Below are 17653 nucleotides of genomic sequence, written 5' to 3'. Positions count from 1 at the left end.
GGGCTCCCTGGTTGATTACAGCAATTAAGGACCATAAAGTGCTGCTCAAATATTACCTCAGCAGGTGACAGTAAAATGTCCTTTCTCTTGTATTTTGCTCTCAGCACGTCGAGTTTTTCGATTGCAAGGGCTCGGGGGAAGGAGCTGCTATTTACAGCCTGCACACAGCACTTGGAAAATTAGGGCTTTTTCTTCCTGAGAGATTCCTAGCAGTCCAGAAGAGCTTCTTGTAGGTTCAGCAGTCGAGCCATTTCAGGATTTGCTGCAGGAAAAGTAATCAGAGATCATGGCAGCTCCTCGGAGAAAGAAAAAAAGTACAAGGAAAGAGTAGAAAATGCAAAAAAGGAAAAATTAAAATTCTCTGTTTGTAAGCCTCATTTATCAGTGTTTAAAGCAGCTTCTAAACCTCCTGGTTTGGAAGCTATTGGAAGGAAGCAGCTAATTAAAACCATAACATAACACAACATACTCAGCTTAGGCCCAAACTTCATCAGTTGCTTGGCTTAAATTAAGCAGCGTGAAATTCATTTCACCAATGCCCTCCCAGCATGTCACAATTCCTTCTCATTCACTACCCAGCGTGAACATTTTAAACAAAGTAATTTTCCTATAATTCTGTTGAAGATTGGAGTCTGGTTTGTGATTTTATGATGTTCTAAACCACTGCTGTTGAAAAAAGTTCAATAAATATTCAGGGTTATTTTGGTTGTGTAAAGCCTGATGGTGTGGGAAGTGGTGACACCACTCTAGAAGAAAATCAGGACGCTGTAATCATCAAAATCCTTTAAAAAGATGTATATTCTTTAAATTAGCTGTTGGAATTAGGAAGAGCATGCAGTGAAAGCAGACAGGTGGCAAGGACCTGCTCAACACTGAGGAAAATTCCACTTCATTGCTCACACGTAGAGCACCCTGAAGGTTCTTGTGCTGCACATCCCTGCTTTGGGGACTGAAGTGCTCCGTGTGTCTTTGGAAGAGATGGACTGGTTTTATTTGTTGGGAAATCATTTCAGCTAATGAATGGGTGCTGCTGATCGCTCCTCCGGGAGGAGAAACTGAAATTTTTTCCTTTGTTCAGCCTGGAGGAGAAAAGGCTTTGGGAACACCTCTCTGTGGCCTTCCAGTACCCTAAAGGGGGTTATAAAGTGAGGGAGAGGGACTGGGGACAAGGGATGGAGGGACAGGAGCCAGGGAATGGCTCCCACTGCCAGAGGGCAGGGATGGCTGGGAGATTGGGAATTGGGAATTCCTGGCTGGGCTGGAATTCCCAGAGCAGCTGGGGCTGCCCTGGATCCCTGGCTGTGCCCAATCCCTGGAGCAGCCTGGGACAGTGGAACGTGTCCCTGCCATGGCAGGGGTGGCACTGGATGAGCTTTAAGGTCCCTCCAGACCCAACCAGTCTGGGATTCTGGGATTCTGTGATGTCTGAGAGCAGTCCCTGGAGAGGACATGAGCAGGCCTAGCTTGGCACAGGTCATCCCTATGGGGATTTGTGAGGGAATTTCGAATGAGTTGGAGACGGGACCTCTGAGTTTTTTCGATGGTGTGATTTATTTTTGTATCTTCTGCACAGGCAGCAAGGGTGAGTTGGGCTCAATCTTCCCTGCGTGGCTCAGAAGGTCACAAGAGCCTTAGTTACAAGACCTGTTAAGGATTTATCGACCAATAAAACACCACCAACAAGGATATTCATGGTTTTGACTTAAATATTTTGTCTTACGTACTCATGTGTCAGCTTTGTTAGCCAGTCGTGCTATGGCACACAAACCCACAGTGCTGCATTCTGAGCTCCTCGTTACCTCTGGAACTGCTTTTATTTTCTCTATATCTTACACTCTAAAACTCTAAACTTTCCTCTTCCTAACTTAATGTGTCTCTGCTTTAAACTATAAATCCACATTCTCACTCCTAACACTTAAGTTCAGAAATGTTTTCCAAGGTCTCAGCTCAAATCCTGGGTTTAATTCTGAACTTTGGCCTACAAGCCCAAAGTTCTGAGAGTTTCCTGCATTTTAGATTCCAACACATCCTGGTTCTCCCAAAGGTGACCTGGTGACAGGAGAGCCCCAGGGAGAGCAAAGCAAGCTAAGCTCCATGAAAACAAAAGGGAAATAGAGATTAACTGGAACAGAGTGAAATAAGAGGAGAAATGGGAGCTCACCCTCTCGCAGATCCCAAGTTAAACGTCCCTGGTGCTGAGGCACTAGCTGGAGGTGTGATTTTTTTTTTTTTTTTTTTTTGGTTAAGAATTGATCCACCCCTGTGAGCAGCAGCTCTCCATCCCAGCCAGCAGGGAGGGTGATTGGAGGGGGGTTTGGGAATGCACCACGTTATTCCAGCACCTCCTGGCTGAAGCCTGCATGTCTGAGGGATTGCTGTGGCAGACCACATATGGCAGCCACAGATGCCTGTGTACTTGGGAGGATGATTAAGTTTCATTTGGGGGCAGTATTTGTAATTTTTTTTTTTTTTCCTGGAGACTTATGGAATTTTCCTGCCTTCCCAACGTGCTATGTGGGACAGACACAGAGCATCCTCCTCACAGCTCATTTGGGATACCAGGTGCACTTTTATTACCAGGTTTCATCAAACCCAACAGCAGCAGCTTCCCCAGAGCCTTGGGAAGATCATTCAATGCTTTCAAGAGCTGAAGTAATTAGAAAAAATAAAGCAGTGTCTCTGTTCCGTGGCAGCTTTAGTTTGGAGCCTTTTATCATGGAAAAATAGCACCTTTTTTCCTCTCCTGGGACTGCTGAATAGCTTTCCTGAAAAAGAGGGACCAGCTGCAGAGGGTGAAGCAAAATTCAGGCTCGAGGTGTTCAGGTGTTGATTCAGTCCCAGGTCTCACAACCTGCATTTGGAATAAAGCACAGATCAGAGCGTTCCCAGGCAGATCTTTGCTGCTTTATGGCTGAACAAAACCATGGAATTTGAAAGGTTTGTGTGTTCAAATTTGGATCACTTTGTTGGGTGAAAACCACCTGAGCCTGTAGCCATCCCTCTGGCTGTGATCCTCACCTTCCCCCTGGCTCTGAGACTGCAGGAAAAGTGCTTTGGGTGTTATTTTGTGGAGGAAGATCTGGATTTTTCACCTGTGTAAAGGAAAAGTTCAGAGCAGCTCATCTATTCTCTAACCACTACCTCAGGCTTTGTGTGTACCTGCAGTGCCTGCTAAGCAAAATCCTGTGCCTTGCATGTTCATTTGAACATTACCAAAAGAAATGGGAATATTTTGGCAGTAAATAGAGATATATATTACCAGTATTTTTTTTTAAACTCTGTCTATTGAATGTAGCAACACAATCTGTGCTGAACTGAAGGCAGCTGGAGAAAGGAGATAGACTGCAAGATTTGAAATCCAGGGGAAAAAAAAAAGAGATCAGGAAATGTTGGAAGAATTGCCCTATTTTCTAACAATTAGTATTCCCAAAGAAAAACCATTTCTTACTACCTAGTAATTTCCAAATTGCTGAGACACCTAATGAGTTGTCTTAAATAAATTTACCAAACATATAGAAGGAAATAATTGCTGAGCATTTGATTCTGAAATCACAACTCGGTGCCAAGCGGTTGTGCAGCTGCCTTGTGTGTGTTGGGGATTCAGCAAGCAAATCATTTGTTTGGGAACTGAACCTTGTCCTGGTTGCACTTCCAAGTGCCACATCCACGTGGGAATTTGTGGGAAAGCCCCACTGAACCTCTCTGCTCCTGGACCTCCCTGTTTAACACTGCAGTAGCTGGAATGGATTTTGTAGTTTGAGGGGGATGTTAGTAATTCCAGAGGATATGAAAGCAAATAGGGGCTGTGCTGCCAGTGGGATCTCTGCCCTTTCCACATGGGAACAATGCTTTGCTCTCCCTGCTGCACAGGGCTGCAGCTCCCATGGAATGCCCCTCCAGCCTGGGTAGGACTCTGCAGTATTTTACTGGGCACACACCGATTTTCCTGGCCCCGGTTTCCATTGCAGCACAGCGAGGTTTTCATGCCAAAGGAAGAGATCCCCACTGTTTTGTGTTTGCCTTTTAATTAATTACATCACCTGCCCAGTAATTAAATTTAGCTGCCCACCCTGAGTGCTGGGATGAGGTGAGCACCAACTGTGGAGGCCACTGGTATTTAAAATGTGAGTGTTTCTTAAGTCCTCGACTTCTGGTTCTTGTTTTCATGTAAAAATGAGTTGATGCTTATTTTCTGTGACCCTCCCCACCTCCATGACATACTTCTGGTAGTAACCTGTGAGTTAAACCTGCTCTTGTGCACCTGGACTGGGGAGATCTTTGTGTTGGGGCTCAGAGTGAGCTGCTTCCCCAAGGAATAACTCTCCTGTGGGTTTTGTGAGGTTTTTTAAATGGTTTCTGGAACATTGGTGGCATAAGGCAGCATATGGCCCTGCAGCCATCCCTGTGCCTGTTTGCTCTCCTTGTGCTGTGTCAGGAGCTCTGTCAGGTCTCTGGGAACTCGTCAGGGAGGGACGTGGCCTCGATTTTCCCAGGAACTTGCAGAGGGCTGAGGACACTTGGGCTTTTTTTCGAGTTGAGGCTCCAGTTTGTGATGGATTTGTCTTGGGGGAGAGGGAGGATGGGCTGATGGAAGCTTCCTGCCAGTGAAAGGGCTGGGAGAGCTGGGTGTGTTCAGCCTGAGGAAGAGAAGGCTCTGGAGGGACCTCAGAGCCCCTTGCAGGGCCTGAAGGGGCTCCAGGAGAGCTGGAGAGGGACTGGGGACAAGGGATGGAGGGACAGGAGCCAGGGAATGGCTCCCACTGCCAGAGGGCAGGGATGGCTGGGAGATTGGGAATTGGGAATTCCTGGCTGGGCTGGAATTCCCAGAGCAGCTGGGGCTGCCCTGGATCCCTGGCAGTGCCCAAGGCCAGGTTGGATGGGGCTTGGAGCAGCCTGGGCCTGTGGAAGGTGTCCCTGCCCTGGAAGGAGATGAGCTGTAAGGTCCCTTCCAACCCAAACCAGTCTGGGATTCCATGTCTGCTCAAATATGCTTCGTTGGCCAATTTAAAAGCTTTGGAGCAACCCCTGGTTCAGCTCTTTGGTCTGCTGGGTAATCTCTGAGTTTGGCATCAGGACAGGACCTTTGGGAACTTTGGGAATTTGGCTTCCTGGGTCTTGCAGAATGAGACTGCCTTGAGTATCCCAAAGCCTGTAGGGAAGCTGGGAGGTGTCAGGTGGGATTGGTGTTGGGGAGGAAGAGAGAGGAGCACAGGAGGAGAGGATGGGACAGAGGGTGAGCATTCCAGGCTGTCCCCAGCTGGGATATTTTCCCAAGTGCACATTCCCAGTCACTGGGGGAGCTCTGCCACTGCCAGCAGAAACAGGCTGTGTGCCTGGGTCTGTGTGCCCAGGTTTTGGTTACAATGCATTATATACTTGTTTTTTTCTGAGCGTCTTAATACAGAAGAACCAATCTGTACCTTAACTTTTACCTATGGCTTATCATAACTACTATCATTCCAGGGTACAGCAGTGCCTGGGGAGGGGCTGCTGCCAGGAGCTCTCTGAGAGCAGGGATGCTTCCCCAAAGGCTCTCCGGGTTGGGATGGACCCACAGCACCCTAAATCTTCTCAGGAGAGGCTGCCTGTCATCTGGCTGATTGGAGCTGCTAATGGATTGCTGCTTTAATTGCCCTAGCAGTGTGACAGAGCATTCCTTAGGGATGGAGGGAGAGCTGTGGATTTATGGCACTTGGGGAAAAATTACTTGCAAGCTCAGTAAGTCTTCATTTTTTCAGCTGAAGCAGCTAAAGGTTGATTATTCCTTCAGTGAGCACAAATGGCTGAATGTTGTAGTGTCCAGGAAGAGGATTCATGTCACATCCTCCTCCCTAAAATGCTGGGGCATCCCCATTCACCAGGAATATTGTGTCACCCTTTCCCACCTTGGCACATCCTCCAGCAGCCTCACGTGCAAGACCAGTCTGTGAGCAGGAGAATAAAAATGAACAGACCCACTGTTCTTTCTGCTTTACCCCCTCTCCCTGGTGCTTTTGGGATTGCTTCAAACCTCCACGTTTTTAGCTAAGCTGAATTACATTAGTTGATGAGAGAGGGAGAAAATAAATAATAAATTGCACAAAAAAATGAATTCATAGGAGCCCGAAGTATAAGGGCTGTGAAGTAAGCCTTGAATAATGTAATTATCTAGAAAAGCCTGTTTCTTTCAAATTGCCAAATCTGGTGTCACTTGAACTCACTGGAGCCCCACTTGACAAAGTTCCTCTGTCTCCCAGAGAGTCGTGGGACTGGGGTTAGGTAAGGGTGGGATTGATTATTGGTCCTCAAATGTTATGTGTGAAACTGTGGGCACAGGTGATATCCCCAAATGACCAGGCTGCTGCTCTAAGCAATGGGAAAACAAAGAAATTAAAGGGTCTTTTTAGAGAATTACAGAATCACCAAGGTTGGAAAAGTCCTCCAAAACTGAGTCCAACCTGTGCCCAAACCCTCCCCTTGTCCCCAGCCCAGAGCACTGAGTGCCACATCCAGTCCTTCCCTGGACACCTCCAGGGATGGAGACTCCACCATTCCCTGGGCAGCCCCTTCCAGTGTCTGGCCACTCTTTCCATTAAGAAATTCTTCCTTTAGGAACATCTTGGTGTACAAAAAAAAAAAAAAAAAAAAAGGGGAAATGCCTTTCCTCTTTCTTTTCCTCTCATTCCATATTGCAGTTTCAGCAAGTAGGAGCTGTCAGAGCAGAACTCACTGCACTTGGTGCTGAGCAGACAGCAGTGTTTGTGTTGGATTGTTGGGCAATATTCTGTCAATATTCCACAATATTTCTGGCAATAATTCTGATCTCCAATCAAACATTTCAAACAGAACCCAAAATTCAGTACAAGTTTGGCTCCTTCTCTGCCCCTCTCGCTGCTATTTGCAGAATGGTGCCTGGTTTTCAGCGTGATGCTGCAGCTCAGCACCGTGTGAGTCACAGTCCTGGGGCTGCATCTTCCAGATAAGGCACTGGCTGTCGGGAACGACTCGGGAGAGCCGGGATGCTGCGGCTGTGATTGTACCAATCCCTGGCACTTGGCACACGGGCACCGCTCAGCCTGGCAGAGAGAGCAGCCCGGGGTGGCCTGGCAGCATCAGCTGCTCTGCCCGAGGCTGTTTTCTTCTGACAGCAGTAAATAAGTCGCTGTTCAACACACACCAGTACAAACCAGTGTGGGCACTGTGTGTCCAGCACAGGGCTCTGCTTAAATTCCCTCACTGAGCTAGGCTGGATCACATCGGACCTGAGTAAAGGACCAGCAGTGCCCCAGGGGTGCCCAGCTGGCAAAGTGGCCAGTGGCCCCTGGGCTGTGCCAGCCCCGGTGTGACACAGCCCGGGGCACTGCCCGTCCCTGTGCTGGCACTGCTGGGGCACCTCCAGGGCTGGGGACAGCTCTGGGACAAGAGGGACCCTGAGGGGCTGGAGCGGGGCCAGGGAGGGGAACGGAGCTGGGAAGGGGCTGGGGAATTCCTGAGGGAGCTGGGAAGGGCTGGAGAATTCCTGAGGGAGCTGGGAAGGGACTGGGGAATTCCTGAGGGAGCTGGGAAGGGGCTGGGGAATTCCTGAGGGAGCTGGGAAGGGGCTGGGGAATTCCTGAGGGAGCTGGGAAGGGGCTCAGCCTGGAGCAAAGGAGGATCCAGGAGGGAAAAGCTCTGCAGCAGAGCCCTCCCCAAACTTCCCGCACTTTTTTTTTCCCCCTCACGTTTTCTCCCACTTTTTAATTTTCCCCTCATGGCAGGGGAGACCCTGAGGGGCTGGAGCTGGGCCAGGGAAGGGAACGGAGCTGGGAAGGGGCTGGGGAATTCCTGAGGGAGCTGGGAAGGGGCTGGAGAATTCCTGAGGGAGCTGGGAAGGGGCTGGAGAATTCCTGAGGGAGCTGGGAAGGGGCTGGAGAATTCCTGAGGGAGCTGGGAAGGGCTGGAGAATTCCTGAGGGAGCTGGGAAGGGGCTCAGCCTGGAGCAGAGGAGGATGCAGAGGGATCTTTTCCCTCTCTGGAATTCCCTGCCAGGAGGGGACAGCCGGGGGGGTCGGGCTCTGCTCCCAGGGAACAGGGACAGGAGGAGAGGGAACGGCCTCAGGCTGGCCCAGGGGAGCTCAGGGTGGGCAGCAGCAGGAATTTCCCCATGGAAAGGGGGCTCAGGGATTGAGAGGTGCCTGGCCGAGCGCTGCCGGGTTCCCTGCTCTCTGCTCCATCCCGGAGGAAGCAGAAGGAAGAGCAGGATGTGCAGCTCCTAAAGCCACTGTTCAGCCTGGGCATGCTGCACTTGCTCCAGCTCAGGACCCTGAACTCTGCGTCTTCCCAGCCCTTCCCAGCTCTCCCTGGGTGTGGGATGTCCTGGAAGGAATTTTCTGCTGTGTTTAAAGTCACAGCTGGGGGTGAAGCTCCTGTTGGCAAATCCTGTTGTTGGCCTGGAGGAAATCTGCCTTTCCCCAAATGAGTATGGAGCAAGGAGAGAGCACAGGCTCATCAGTGGTTCTGAGCCAGAAGGGTCCTGATGGATGTGGATTCACAGGGATGGACGTGGATCCACAGCAGTGGACAGGGATCCACAGCAATGGCCATGTGTTCACAGCAATATTTAAGAACAGGTGACTTTACGTGGACAATAAGGATATTGACTTCTCCAGTGCCTGTGCTGCAGGATATAAATCAATGTAAGGGAAAAAAAAAAAAAAGGAGAATATAATGCTGTAGAGTGGCTCTGTTGGAACACAGAGCCACAGATTGATCAGGAGTAAATATTCTCTGCTTTGCAAGGTTAAAGCCCTGTTTTTCCACTGGCCCCACACACATAAAGATCAGGTGTGTGGGATGCTGGAGTCAGGCTGGTCTCTACAAAGAGAGGAGCCACTCCCCACTTCAGGGCTTGCCAGGTATCCTGAAAAATGTCCCCAAAAATGGCAAACAATCCAACTGTGGCAGCACCTTCTTTCCCCCTCTGCAGGCTGATGCTCTCTGCTGCTGCCTGAATGTGCTGGTTCTGTGTCATATTGATACAGAGCTGTTGAGCAGCTTTAATAATGTCATTTTTGCCACTTTTTCCCCCTGGAAACCCAGAACAAAGCTCTGTGTGAATGAGAACAAAGCCCTTACACAACGGAGCATATTCATGGGGAGGGATGATTCAAACCAAGCTTTATAATTCCTTAATTATATTTGATGTGACCTAACCCTTGACAATCCTGAGTCTGAGGCTGTCAAACAGGATATGAACATTATAAAGACTTTTGGACAGTGCCCAGAGCTGAGCTGGATTTCACTGTGTCAGTAAGAAAGTGAAGGAGAGAGGTTTTCTCAGATTTTTGTCTTTGTAAAACTCACTCAAAAAAAAAATATGAAGAAACAAATGACTTTTAAAGTATTTTTGAAATTTGACTGGGGAGGGGGTTTTCTGTTCCTTACCTGTGTTTTCTTAGTGACCTGGGTCTCCTTTCAGGGCTCAGCAGATTCGTACACGAGCAGACCCTCAGACTCTGATGTCTCTTTGGAAGAGGACAGGGAAGCAATCCGCCAGGAAAGGGAGCAGCAAGCAGCCATCCAGCTTGAGAGGGCCAAGGTGTGTTCTTCTCACATGGGCCAGGTGCCTTCTGCCTGCTGGGAAAATTCACACTTGATTTTGAAATACTTTGGCAGTCGAGTCAAAGTATCTGCAGAGAAGATGTTTGGGGAATTTAGTGTAAATATTCTCCTCTAAATGGGGATGTTCTCCAGGGAGCTGAACTCTGCTGGCCTGGGTGAAATTGTCAGGGCTGCATTTTTATGGATGAGAAGTTCCCAGTGTTTTTGATGTTTTTTTTTTTTCTGTTTGTAGTCCAAACCAGTAGCATTTGCTGTCAAGACCAACGTGAGTTACTGTGGGGCTCTGGATGAAGATGTTCCTGTCCCAAGCACTGCCATCTCCTTCGATGCCAAGGACTTCCTCCACATTAAAGAGGTAAAACCCAGGCAAAGGGGATGGGAATGGGAATCTTTCTACAGGCCAAGGGCTTTGATTTGAGCAGCTCAGCCATATCCAGGAGGGCACAGTGAGGATGAGCTGGTTCTTCATCCCTTGTGGAGTTCCTGCACCCTGGTGTGCTTGTCCTGCCCTTTTGGAACACTTGGTGTTACCAGCATGTTGAAACTTCATCACACAGGAAGGAAATACTTTAAAGTGGTGGGTTCAGATTCTTTTCATCAGAACAAGTTTGTGATGCATCAGAGATGGTGCAGGAGAAAGGGATTCCGTGGAGTATTAAGGATTCCATGGAGCAGCACCAGGTCACACCAGGTCTTCAAAAAAAAACACCAGATAGGCTCCCTTCCAGAGAGGAAGTAACACTTAGGATAATAGAGTAAGCAAAGAAAATCCTGAAGAGGACAGATGCAAAAATAAGGGATAAAATGGAATAAATGAGCCCTGAGTATAGCTTTGGTAGAGAAAATTGCATTTTATTGCATGCTGAGCATATTTTATGCAATTTTTTATCTGAAGTGAGCCCTCCACATTTGCATAACCCCCTGTTGTGCTGTGGATTGGTACAGAGGCTTGCAGCTTGCAAAAGCACTTTTTCATCTCTGCATTTTGGGTTTATTTTGGGGTGTTCAGTGCTCATCTGTGTCTTTCTTTGAACACGTGTTCATCATCACTCCAGAGCACTGATCTCCCTTAGACAGAGCACATTCAGGAGGAAAACACCTGCTGCTGCCCCTCCTCTGCTGCTGGAACAGGGAATTGCTTCACACCCCCTCTCCCTGAGAGGGAAAGGCAGTAAATTCCCTTTTTCCAGTTTTTAATCTTGGTTTTCCTGGACGTGGCCACCTTTATTGTCAGGGCACTGATTGAGTTGCACATTCTAAGCTCCTGTCATGCTGCCCTGTACATTTTTCCAGACAAGTGTCCCAAATCCATGTCTTGGCATTCCATGAGTTGTCTCCCAAGGTCTAAAAACCCGGGATCACACTGCCAACTGAGCTGGAAACCATGTGGGTACTGGTGTTAGTCAGCTCAGCCTGCCTGGAGCTGGAACTCAGCAGGATTTGGGGAATGGTTCCCCATGCAAAAAGGCTTGGCAGGATTTGTTTTTCAGTGATTCCAGGTTTTGGAATGTTGCTGAGCTGGGTACAAAGTCAGGTCACCCTCTGGCAGGATGGAGCAGAGGCACTGAGTGAGGAGCTGCTATTTTGAGGCTGTGTCCTGTATGTCTCATCTGTCTCCTCCAAACTATACATTGTGTGCCTGCTTAAAGGATGAAATGGCAACAACTCCTGACAGAGCAGAAGGAATCATGGGCATGGCAACCAGGGGAGGGAACGTGCTCCTCCCACACACGGAGTAACAGAGGGGAGGGAGTGACCTAATGCAGATAAATCCTGGGTTCCTCACTGCAGCCTTGGCATTTGTGTGTTCAGATGCTCTCAGCGTAGCCCAGACTGGTTTGGGATGGAAGGGACATTTCCACTGTCCCAGGCTGCTCCAAGCCCTGTCCAGCCTGGCCTTGGACATTCCAGGGGCAGCCCCAGCTGCTCTGGGAATTCCAGCCCAGCCAGGAATTCCCAATTCCCAATCTCCTACCCATCCCTGCCCTCTGGCAGTGGGAGCCACTCCCTGTGTCCTGTCCCTCCATCCCTTGTCCCAAGTCCCTCTCCAGAGGGGCTGATTCTGATTCCACATCTAGAGGCATCACTCAGAGGTCCATGAGGACAGATTCCCATGGTCAGGCTGTACCTTTAGAGCTAAAATGGAGCAGGCAGTGCCCTTGGAACTCCGATTTTGCAGGGATTGGTTTTGTAGAGTCAGACTGGTTTGGGTTGGGAGGGACCTTAAAGCCCACCCAGTGCCACCCCCTGCCCTGGGCAGGGACACCTCCCACTGTCCCAGGCTGCTCCAAGCCCTCTCCAGCCTGGCCTGGGACACTGCCAGGGATGGGGGCTCCACAACCTCTCAGTTCACTGATTTCCAACAGCAGGATGCTGAATCCTGAAGGATTTGTCTGGTTCACAGACTGGAAGTAGTTGTGTCATTTAACATACTTCAAATAAAGCTTTGCTCGCTGCCACTGTCTGAATCAAGGTCAGAACAGCAGGAGGAATAAATACGTAGTTGGAATGATCAAATAATGGAACTTCTTGCCTAAATACATAAAAGAGGATAAAGAGGTTTTTCAGCACAGGAGGAATGCATTCCCTTAGTTTTTATATATGTTAATATTTATGACTGGGTTAATGTTCAGATATCTGGGTTGATAAAAACCCATTTATTTTCCAGGGCTGAGGCTCTGTGTTTCAGAGTCATCACCAGGCACTGCTGCACCTTTGACAGCAGGGCCTCAGTGTTCCTGCAGGAGCTGAAGTGCTTGCAAATGTGGAGCCAGGAGCAGGGATGAGCTCGAAGATGAGATCTCTGTGATGGTTTTTTCCTCGAGGCAGGCAAACAAAACCCATTCACTCGTGCTGCTCTTAATGACTCCAGAGTCAGTTGTGAAAAGCAATGTTTCTTTTGAACACCGAGCTGCCTAATGAAGCAGAACAGAGGAGAGGCTTTTCAGATACTTTTCTTCAAAAGCTCTGCTGGCAGCAGCTACAACAAATCCTTTTCCACTCTAATATCCATCAGGATCCTGCTTTTCATTTTGCCATCATTAGGGACAGACCAGACTTTCAATAAAGCAGAAAAATATATGCTACTAAAGGTCAATGGAAAAATGCTATACTTTAGGTATATATTAAAGTTTCTCCCTAAAAGTGAATTTTTCTTCATCTGTCATAACCTGTTAATAACATTCCTACAAATACCTGGAGAGGAGGAAGGGAAAGTGGTGATCTTTTGTCTGGACCATTAAATATGACAAGCAATATTTGATGGGAAGCTGAAGGTGTTATTTTTATGTTTGCTGCTGGGAGGTTGTTTGGTGGCTTCAGCTCAAAGAAAAAGGTTCTGCTCATTAAATCAACCTTGAAATTAAATCAGCGAGGGCCAGGGTGGGGGGAAATGGCCTCGGTGCTCTGCTCTCACACATGAGCCTGGTTCATTATCCAGTGTGGAGTTAAGGGGTGTGGGTAACTGTTGGGAAGGATGAAAGTTTGACAAGAAAGTCTCACAGGTATGTGTGCTTGGCAGAAAGCTCTCTGAATGTAGAACCTGAGAATGGAACAGAGATGGAAGCAAGTTTTGATACAGAAGAATAATAGATGTGTAAATTGAGGTTTGCTGTGCCAGTCCTGCTGGACAACTAAGAAGGCAAAGGTTATGTTGAGTTGGAAAGAGGCTTTATGACTTAGAGCAAAGGATGAACTGCCCACAGACAAAAGGATGTTTTTACCAAGCAGAAAGACACCACAGGCAAAGTGGTAGAAAAAAGGTCTAAAATTTTCCATTGCAAGAAAACTGAAAAACAACTTTAAGCTTAAACTGTAACATACTAACTCACGTGACTGGAGAGTATTAGCCAAAATATGGTAATGATAGTAGTTATGATAAGCCATAGGTAAAAGTTAAGGTATAGATTGGTTCTTCTGTATTAAGATGCTCAGAAAAAAAAAAAAAAAAGTATATAATGCATTGTAACCAAAACCAAAGGGTCTTCAGGCCTGTCTGCAGCTGGAGCTGGCAGCTGTAGCCCTGGCTCTGTCCCCCATGAGCCTGCACTATTGTAACATCTGGGGGGCAATGTGGGAGCTGGAGTGGGCAGGAGCCTTTGCTGTGTTGCAGAAATACAACAACGACTGGTGGATAGGGAGGCTGGTGAAGGAGGGCTGCGAGATCGGCTTCATCCCGAGCCCGCTGCGCCTGGAGAACATCCGCATCCAGCAGGAGCAGAAGAGGGGCCGCTTCCACGGAGGGTGAGCGCACCCTGGCCTTTGCAAATCACCTCAAATCCTTCCTCACCCCGGGCAATATTTCCAAAGGTCACCTGCTGCTGCTTTATTGCAGGGCTTTTGCAGTGTTGGGTTTGGGATTCCCGGTGGAGGTACGGATTTGCGGAGAGCGGGAGATGTTGGTGATGAGAAACAAAAGCGGGTTTGGCTTCAGGAAAGAGCAGTGAGGGATAATGACAGGGATTTCTGAGAGTTCTGTGTGCCTGTGGCCTTAAGTCAACTTGGTGCTCAGAGTCTCCCAGATTTTTCCCAGCTTTTCTTAGGTTGTGGGTTTTTCCTTCTTTTTTTTCATTTTCTCTCCATTTTGGCCCAAACCAGACTTGTCAGACTTTGTAAGGTCAGCTTTGCCATCCTTTGTTCTTCATCTTCCAGCCTAAGGTTTTTGAGTCTCCACCCTGCCAGACCTGGAGATGGCAAATCCCTGGAAAAAGGTTTAGGAGATAAATCTGGGAAATGCTTTTGGAATGGTTGAACAGCATCCAAATTTTTTCTATATATTTTTGACACAACTTCAGGGGCAGCCAGTGGGTCTCAATATACAGAGAAATTACTGAGTTCAGTGAGATGTTCCTGGGATTTGTATGATAAAATTCCATATTATCATGACAAAATAGTTAATATTTAGCTTTTTTTAGTTAGAATCATTTATATTTGTATGACCTCATGGGACAATTCCTCCCCAAAACCTCCCACATTTCGGGGTGCCTGGTGTTAATAGGGGCCTTTCTGCTGCTGTAGGAAATCCAGTGGGAATTCTTCATCAAGCCTTGGAGAGATGGTTTCTGGCACATTTCGAGCCACACCTACAGCCACAGGTAGGACAGGATTTATTCAAGGAAACCCCTGCTAATAATTCTGTTTAAAAACCCTACATGAGAAATGCAGGTTGTCCCCTTTGCTGAGTTACTGAGATGTTTTCCAGCAAAGTGTTTGCATGCACAGGGGAGGAGGGCAGCTACTCCCAGCCTGCAGGAGTTGCTGAGGGCTGGGAAAAATCCTTGGGAACAGTGGCAGCTGCCCCAGTTCAATGCACAGATTGCCCAGTTAAATGTGTAGAATACCCAGTTAAATGTATAAAACACCCAGTTTAATGCACAGATTGCCCAGTTAAATGTGTAGAATACCCAGTTAAATGTATAAAACACCCAGTTTAATGCACAGATTGCCCAGTTAAATGTGTAGAATATCCAGTTTAATGTATGAAATGCCCAGTTCAATGCACAGATTGCCCAGTTAAATGTGTAGAATACCCAGTTTAATGTATGAAATGCCCAGTTCAATGCACAGATTGCCCAGTTAAATGTGTAGAATACCCAGTTTATTGTATAAAATATCCAGTTTAATGTATAGAATGCACAGAATGTTCTGTTCAAAGCACAGATTGCCCAGTTCAATGCACAGATTGCCCAGTTTAATGCACAGAATGTCCAGTTCAAAGCACAGATTGCCTAGTTTAATGTATAGAATACCCAGTTTAATGCACAGATTGCCAAGTTTAATGTATAGAATACCCAGTTTAATGCACAGAATGCCCAGTTTATGCACAGAATGCCCAGTTTAATGCACAGATTGCCCAGTTTAATGCACAGATTGCCCAGTTTAATGTATAGAATGCCCAGTTTATGCACAGAATGCCCAGTTTAATGCACAGATTGCCCAGTTTAATGCACAGATTGCCCAGTTTAATGTATAGAATGCCCAGTTTATGCACAGAATGCCCAGTTTAATGCAGATTGCCCAGTTTAATGCACAGATTGCCCAGTTTAGTCAGGCCTGAGCAGAGGGAGGTGCTCAGACAGAAATCAAAGTGCTTTGGCAAAGGGGTTTTGGTTGCCTGGGTTTGTTTTAACCAAGTTCTCATTTGGTCTTCTAGCAAAACAGAAACAAAAAGTGGTAAGTAATGCTTTTGTTTCCATTTTATTTCCTCCTGCTTCCTAATTGCCAGGATTTCCCTATGGATTTGTTTGGCTGATGATCTGAAGGGTTGTTTTTTCCCTCTAGACAGAACATATTCCCCCCTATGATGTAGTGCCATCCATGAGACCTGTGGTGTTGGTGGGCCCATCACTCAAAGGCTATGAGGTATGGACTGAGGTGTTTGCAGTTAATTCAACTTTCATTCTCTCTGATCATCCTCAGTAATTCAGTGTGTGGCTCAGTGCAACTGCTTTATGATAATTTCAAGTGATTCAGCTTAAATAATTACCAAAATGTTCTGTAAGAGCTAAGAGTTACTTCTGACTTGTACTGTTTTAAGCACAGTGCAAATCCGTTCTCTTCAGTGCACTCATTCCTGATTAAATCAAGTAAAAAAGAGAATTTGTGTCTGCTACAAGAAGTCAAGTTAATGAGCTGGACTCTACACATGAAAAATGCTCATCAAACCAGCCCGTGCTTTGAACTCAATTAGCAAAACATTTGAAGGAGCTTCCTTGTTGTTCTCCTTTTTTTCACTTTATTGATAAATTCAAATATTTTGCAAAGAAACCTTTAACCCTCCTAAAAGATTGCCCAGGCGGAAGTGGGCAGGATAAGGTGCCCAGATAACCAGGACAGTGTTTTTTGGGCTGCTGCAGACTCAAGTGAGCATTTACCACGTGCTAAACCAGCAGAGACTTGGAGCAGGGCAGTTTAGGGAGCTCAGCCATCTGGGAAGTGCTGAACCAGGAACTAAATGAACATAAAATCAAAGATACACTTCATTAAGCTTAATTAATGTTGTCAGTAATTTATAGGGTATTATTAAACAAATTGGAATGGTTCTTTTTGGGAGGTGACAGCCCTGGCATAATGCAGTGTTCTGGCATTGTTTTTATGTGAGAGTGACTGAAGGTGCAGCTCAGCAGAGCAGGTACTTCATGTTCTGCTCTCTGCCTTTTAATTTGATGGGGAAGTTTTTTGACAGGAGTAAATTCCCTCTGTGCTGCACCACAGATCAATTTACCTCTCGAGTTTGGAGGGGAGAGAGGCTGTTTGTTCATAAAAACCTCTTCAAATCTGCCACCCTGTCTCTTTTTTTTTTTTTTTTAATAAAACAACACTAAACACAACACCTTGAACATACAGATGTGTGGAAATGGTAACACAGAATATTAATTTCAATAACAAAAATACTTGACCTTACTTGGGGGAATTTATTTTGACTGTTTTTCTCCTGTCTAAATGCTGAAGGAATCAGTTGGAAGGAGGGAAATAAACTGGCAGAGAGGCCTGGGGGCTTTGATGAAGCTGCTGCCTGGCCTGGCAGATAATAATTGTCAGCCTGAGCTGTCCTGCAAAGGACAAGGAGCTGCTCAATAAATCAGATGGCAGAGATGACAGCTCTCGGGGCTGAGCAGCTCAGCTGTGTTCCCAGATTTGAACATCCCATCTTTTTGCTGTCATCCCTCTGTGGGAGCAGTCAGTCCCCAGCAGGACAGATCTCATCCCTGAAGTCTGCGGGCCGCTGGAACAGTGTTGTGTAGGACAAGCCCAAGTGCTCTGGCCAGCAAACATTCCCCAGGGTTGTGCCCTGCTCTGCAGCTTTGGGAGTGGTGCTGGATGTGAGGGGGGTGAGGAATGCTCAGTGCAGCTCAGGACAGGAGCACACACAGGGACAGCTCTGCCCTTGGGCCAGGGAGTCAGGAAACTTCCAGGGATTTGCTGCCGAGTGCTGTGGCAGGACATGGCACTGTGGGATGGTTCTGCCCAGCAAGGGTGTGGATTGTTGGCTGTGTCCCTGCCTTCTACTCACCTCTTTCCTTCCTTTTGGCTTCTTTCTCTCCCTGCCCACCCCCCTGCTCAATCTTCTCCCCTC

At 47.3% G+C, this 17653-nt stretch overlaps 1 protein-coding gene across 5 annotated transcripts in view; it reads left to right on the top strand.

Annotated features, from left to right (window-relative positions):
- CACNB4 (calcium voltage-gated channel auxiliary subunit beta 4) overlaps positions 1 to 17653 on the top strand; it is an 86254-nt gene that overhangs the window by 52209 nt on the left and 16392 nt on the right. For all 5 annotated transcript variants that reach the window (XR_008431912.1, XM_053948155.1, XM_053948151.1 and 2 more), the window contains 6 exons: positions 9437 to 9556; positions 9812 to 9934; positions 13691 to 13821; positions 14596 to 14672; positions 15731 to 15750; positions 15859 to 15939. Coding sequence is in view for 4 of the 5 variants with exons in the window: in XM_053948155.1 (XP_053804130.1) it covers positions 9437 to 9556; positions 9812 to 9934; positions 13691 to 13821; positions 14596 to 14672; positions 15731 to 15750; positions 15859 to 15939 (552 nt within the window). In the remaining variant the exon portion in view is untranslated. The remainder of the gene's footprint in view (positions 1 to 9436; positions 9557 to 9811; positions 9935 to 13690; positions 13822 to 14595; positions 14673 to 15730; positions 15751 to 15858; positions 15940 to 17653) is intronic.

The sequence above is a fragment of the Vidua chalybeata genome, chromosome 7 (genome assembly GCF_026979565.1).
Source record: "Vidua chalybeata isolate OUT-0048 chromosome 7, bVidCha1 merged haplotype, whole genome shotgun sequence".
Lineage (NCBI taxonomy): Eukaryota > Metazoa > Chordata > Aves > Passeriformes > Viduidae > Vidua > Vidua chalybeata.
The sequence above is the reverse complement of the archived record's forward strand: the minus strand, read 5'-3'. Positions and strand labels throughout refer to the sequence as shown.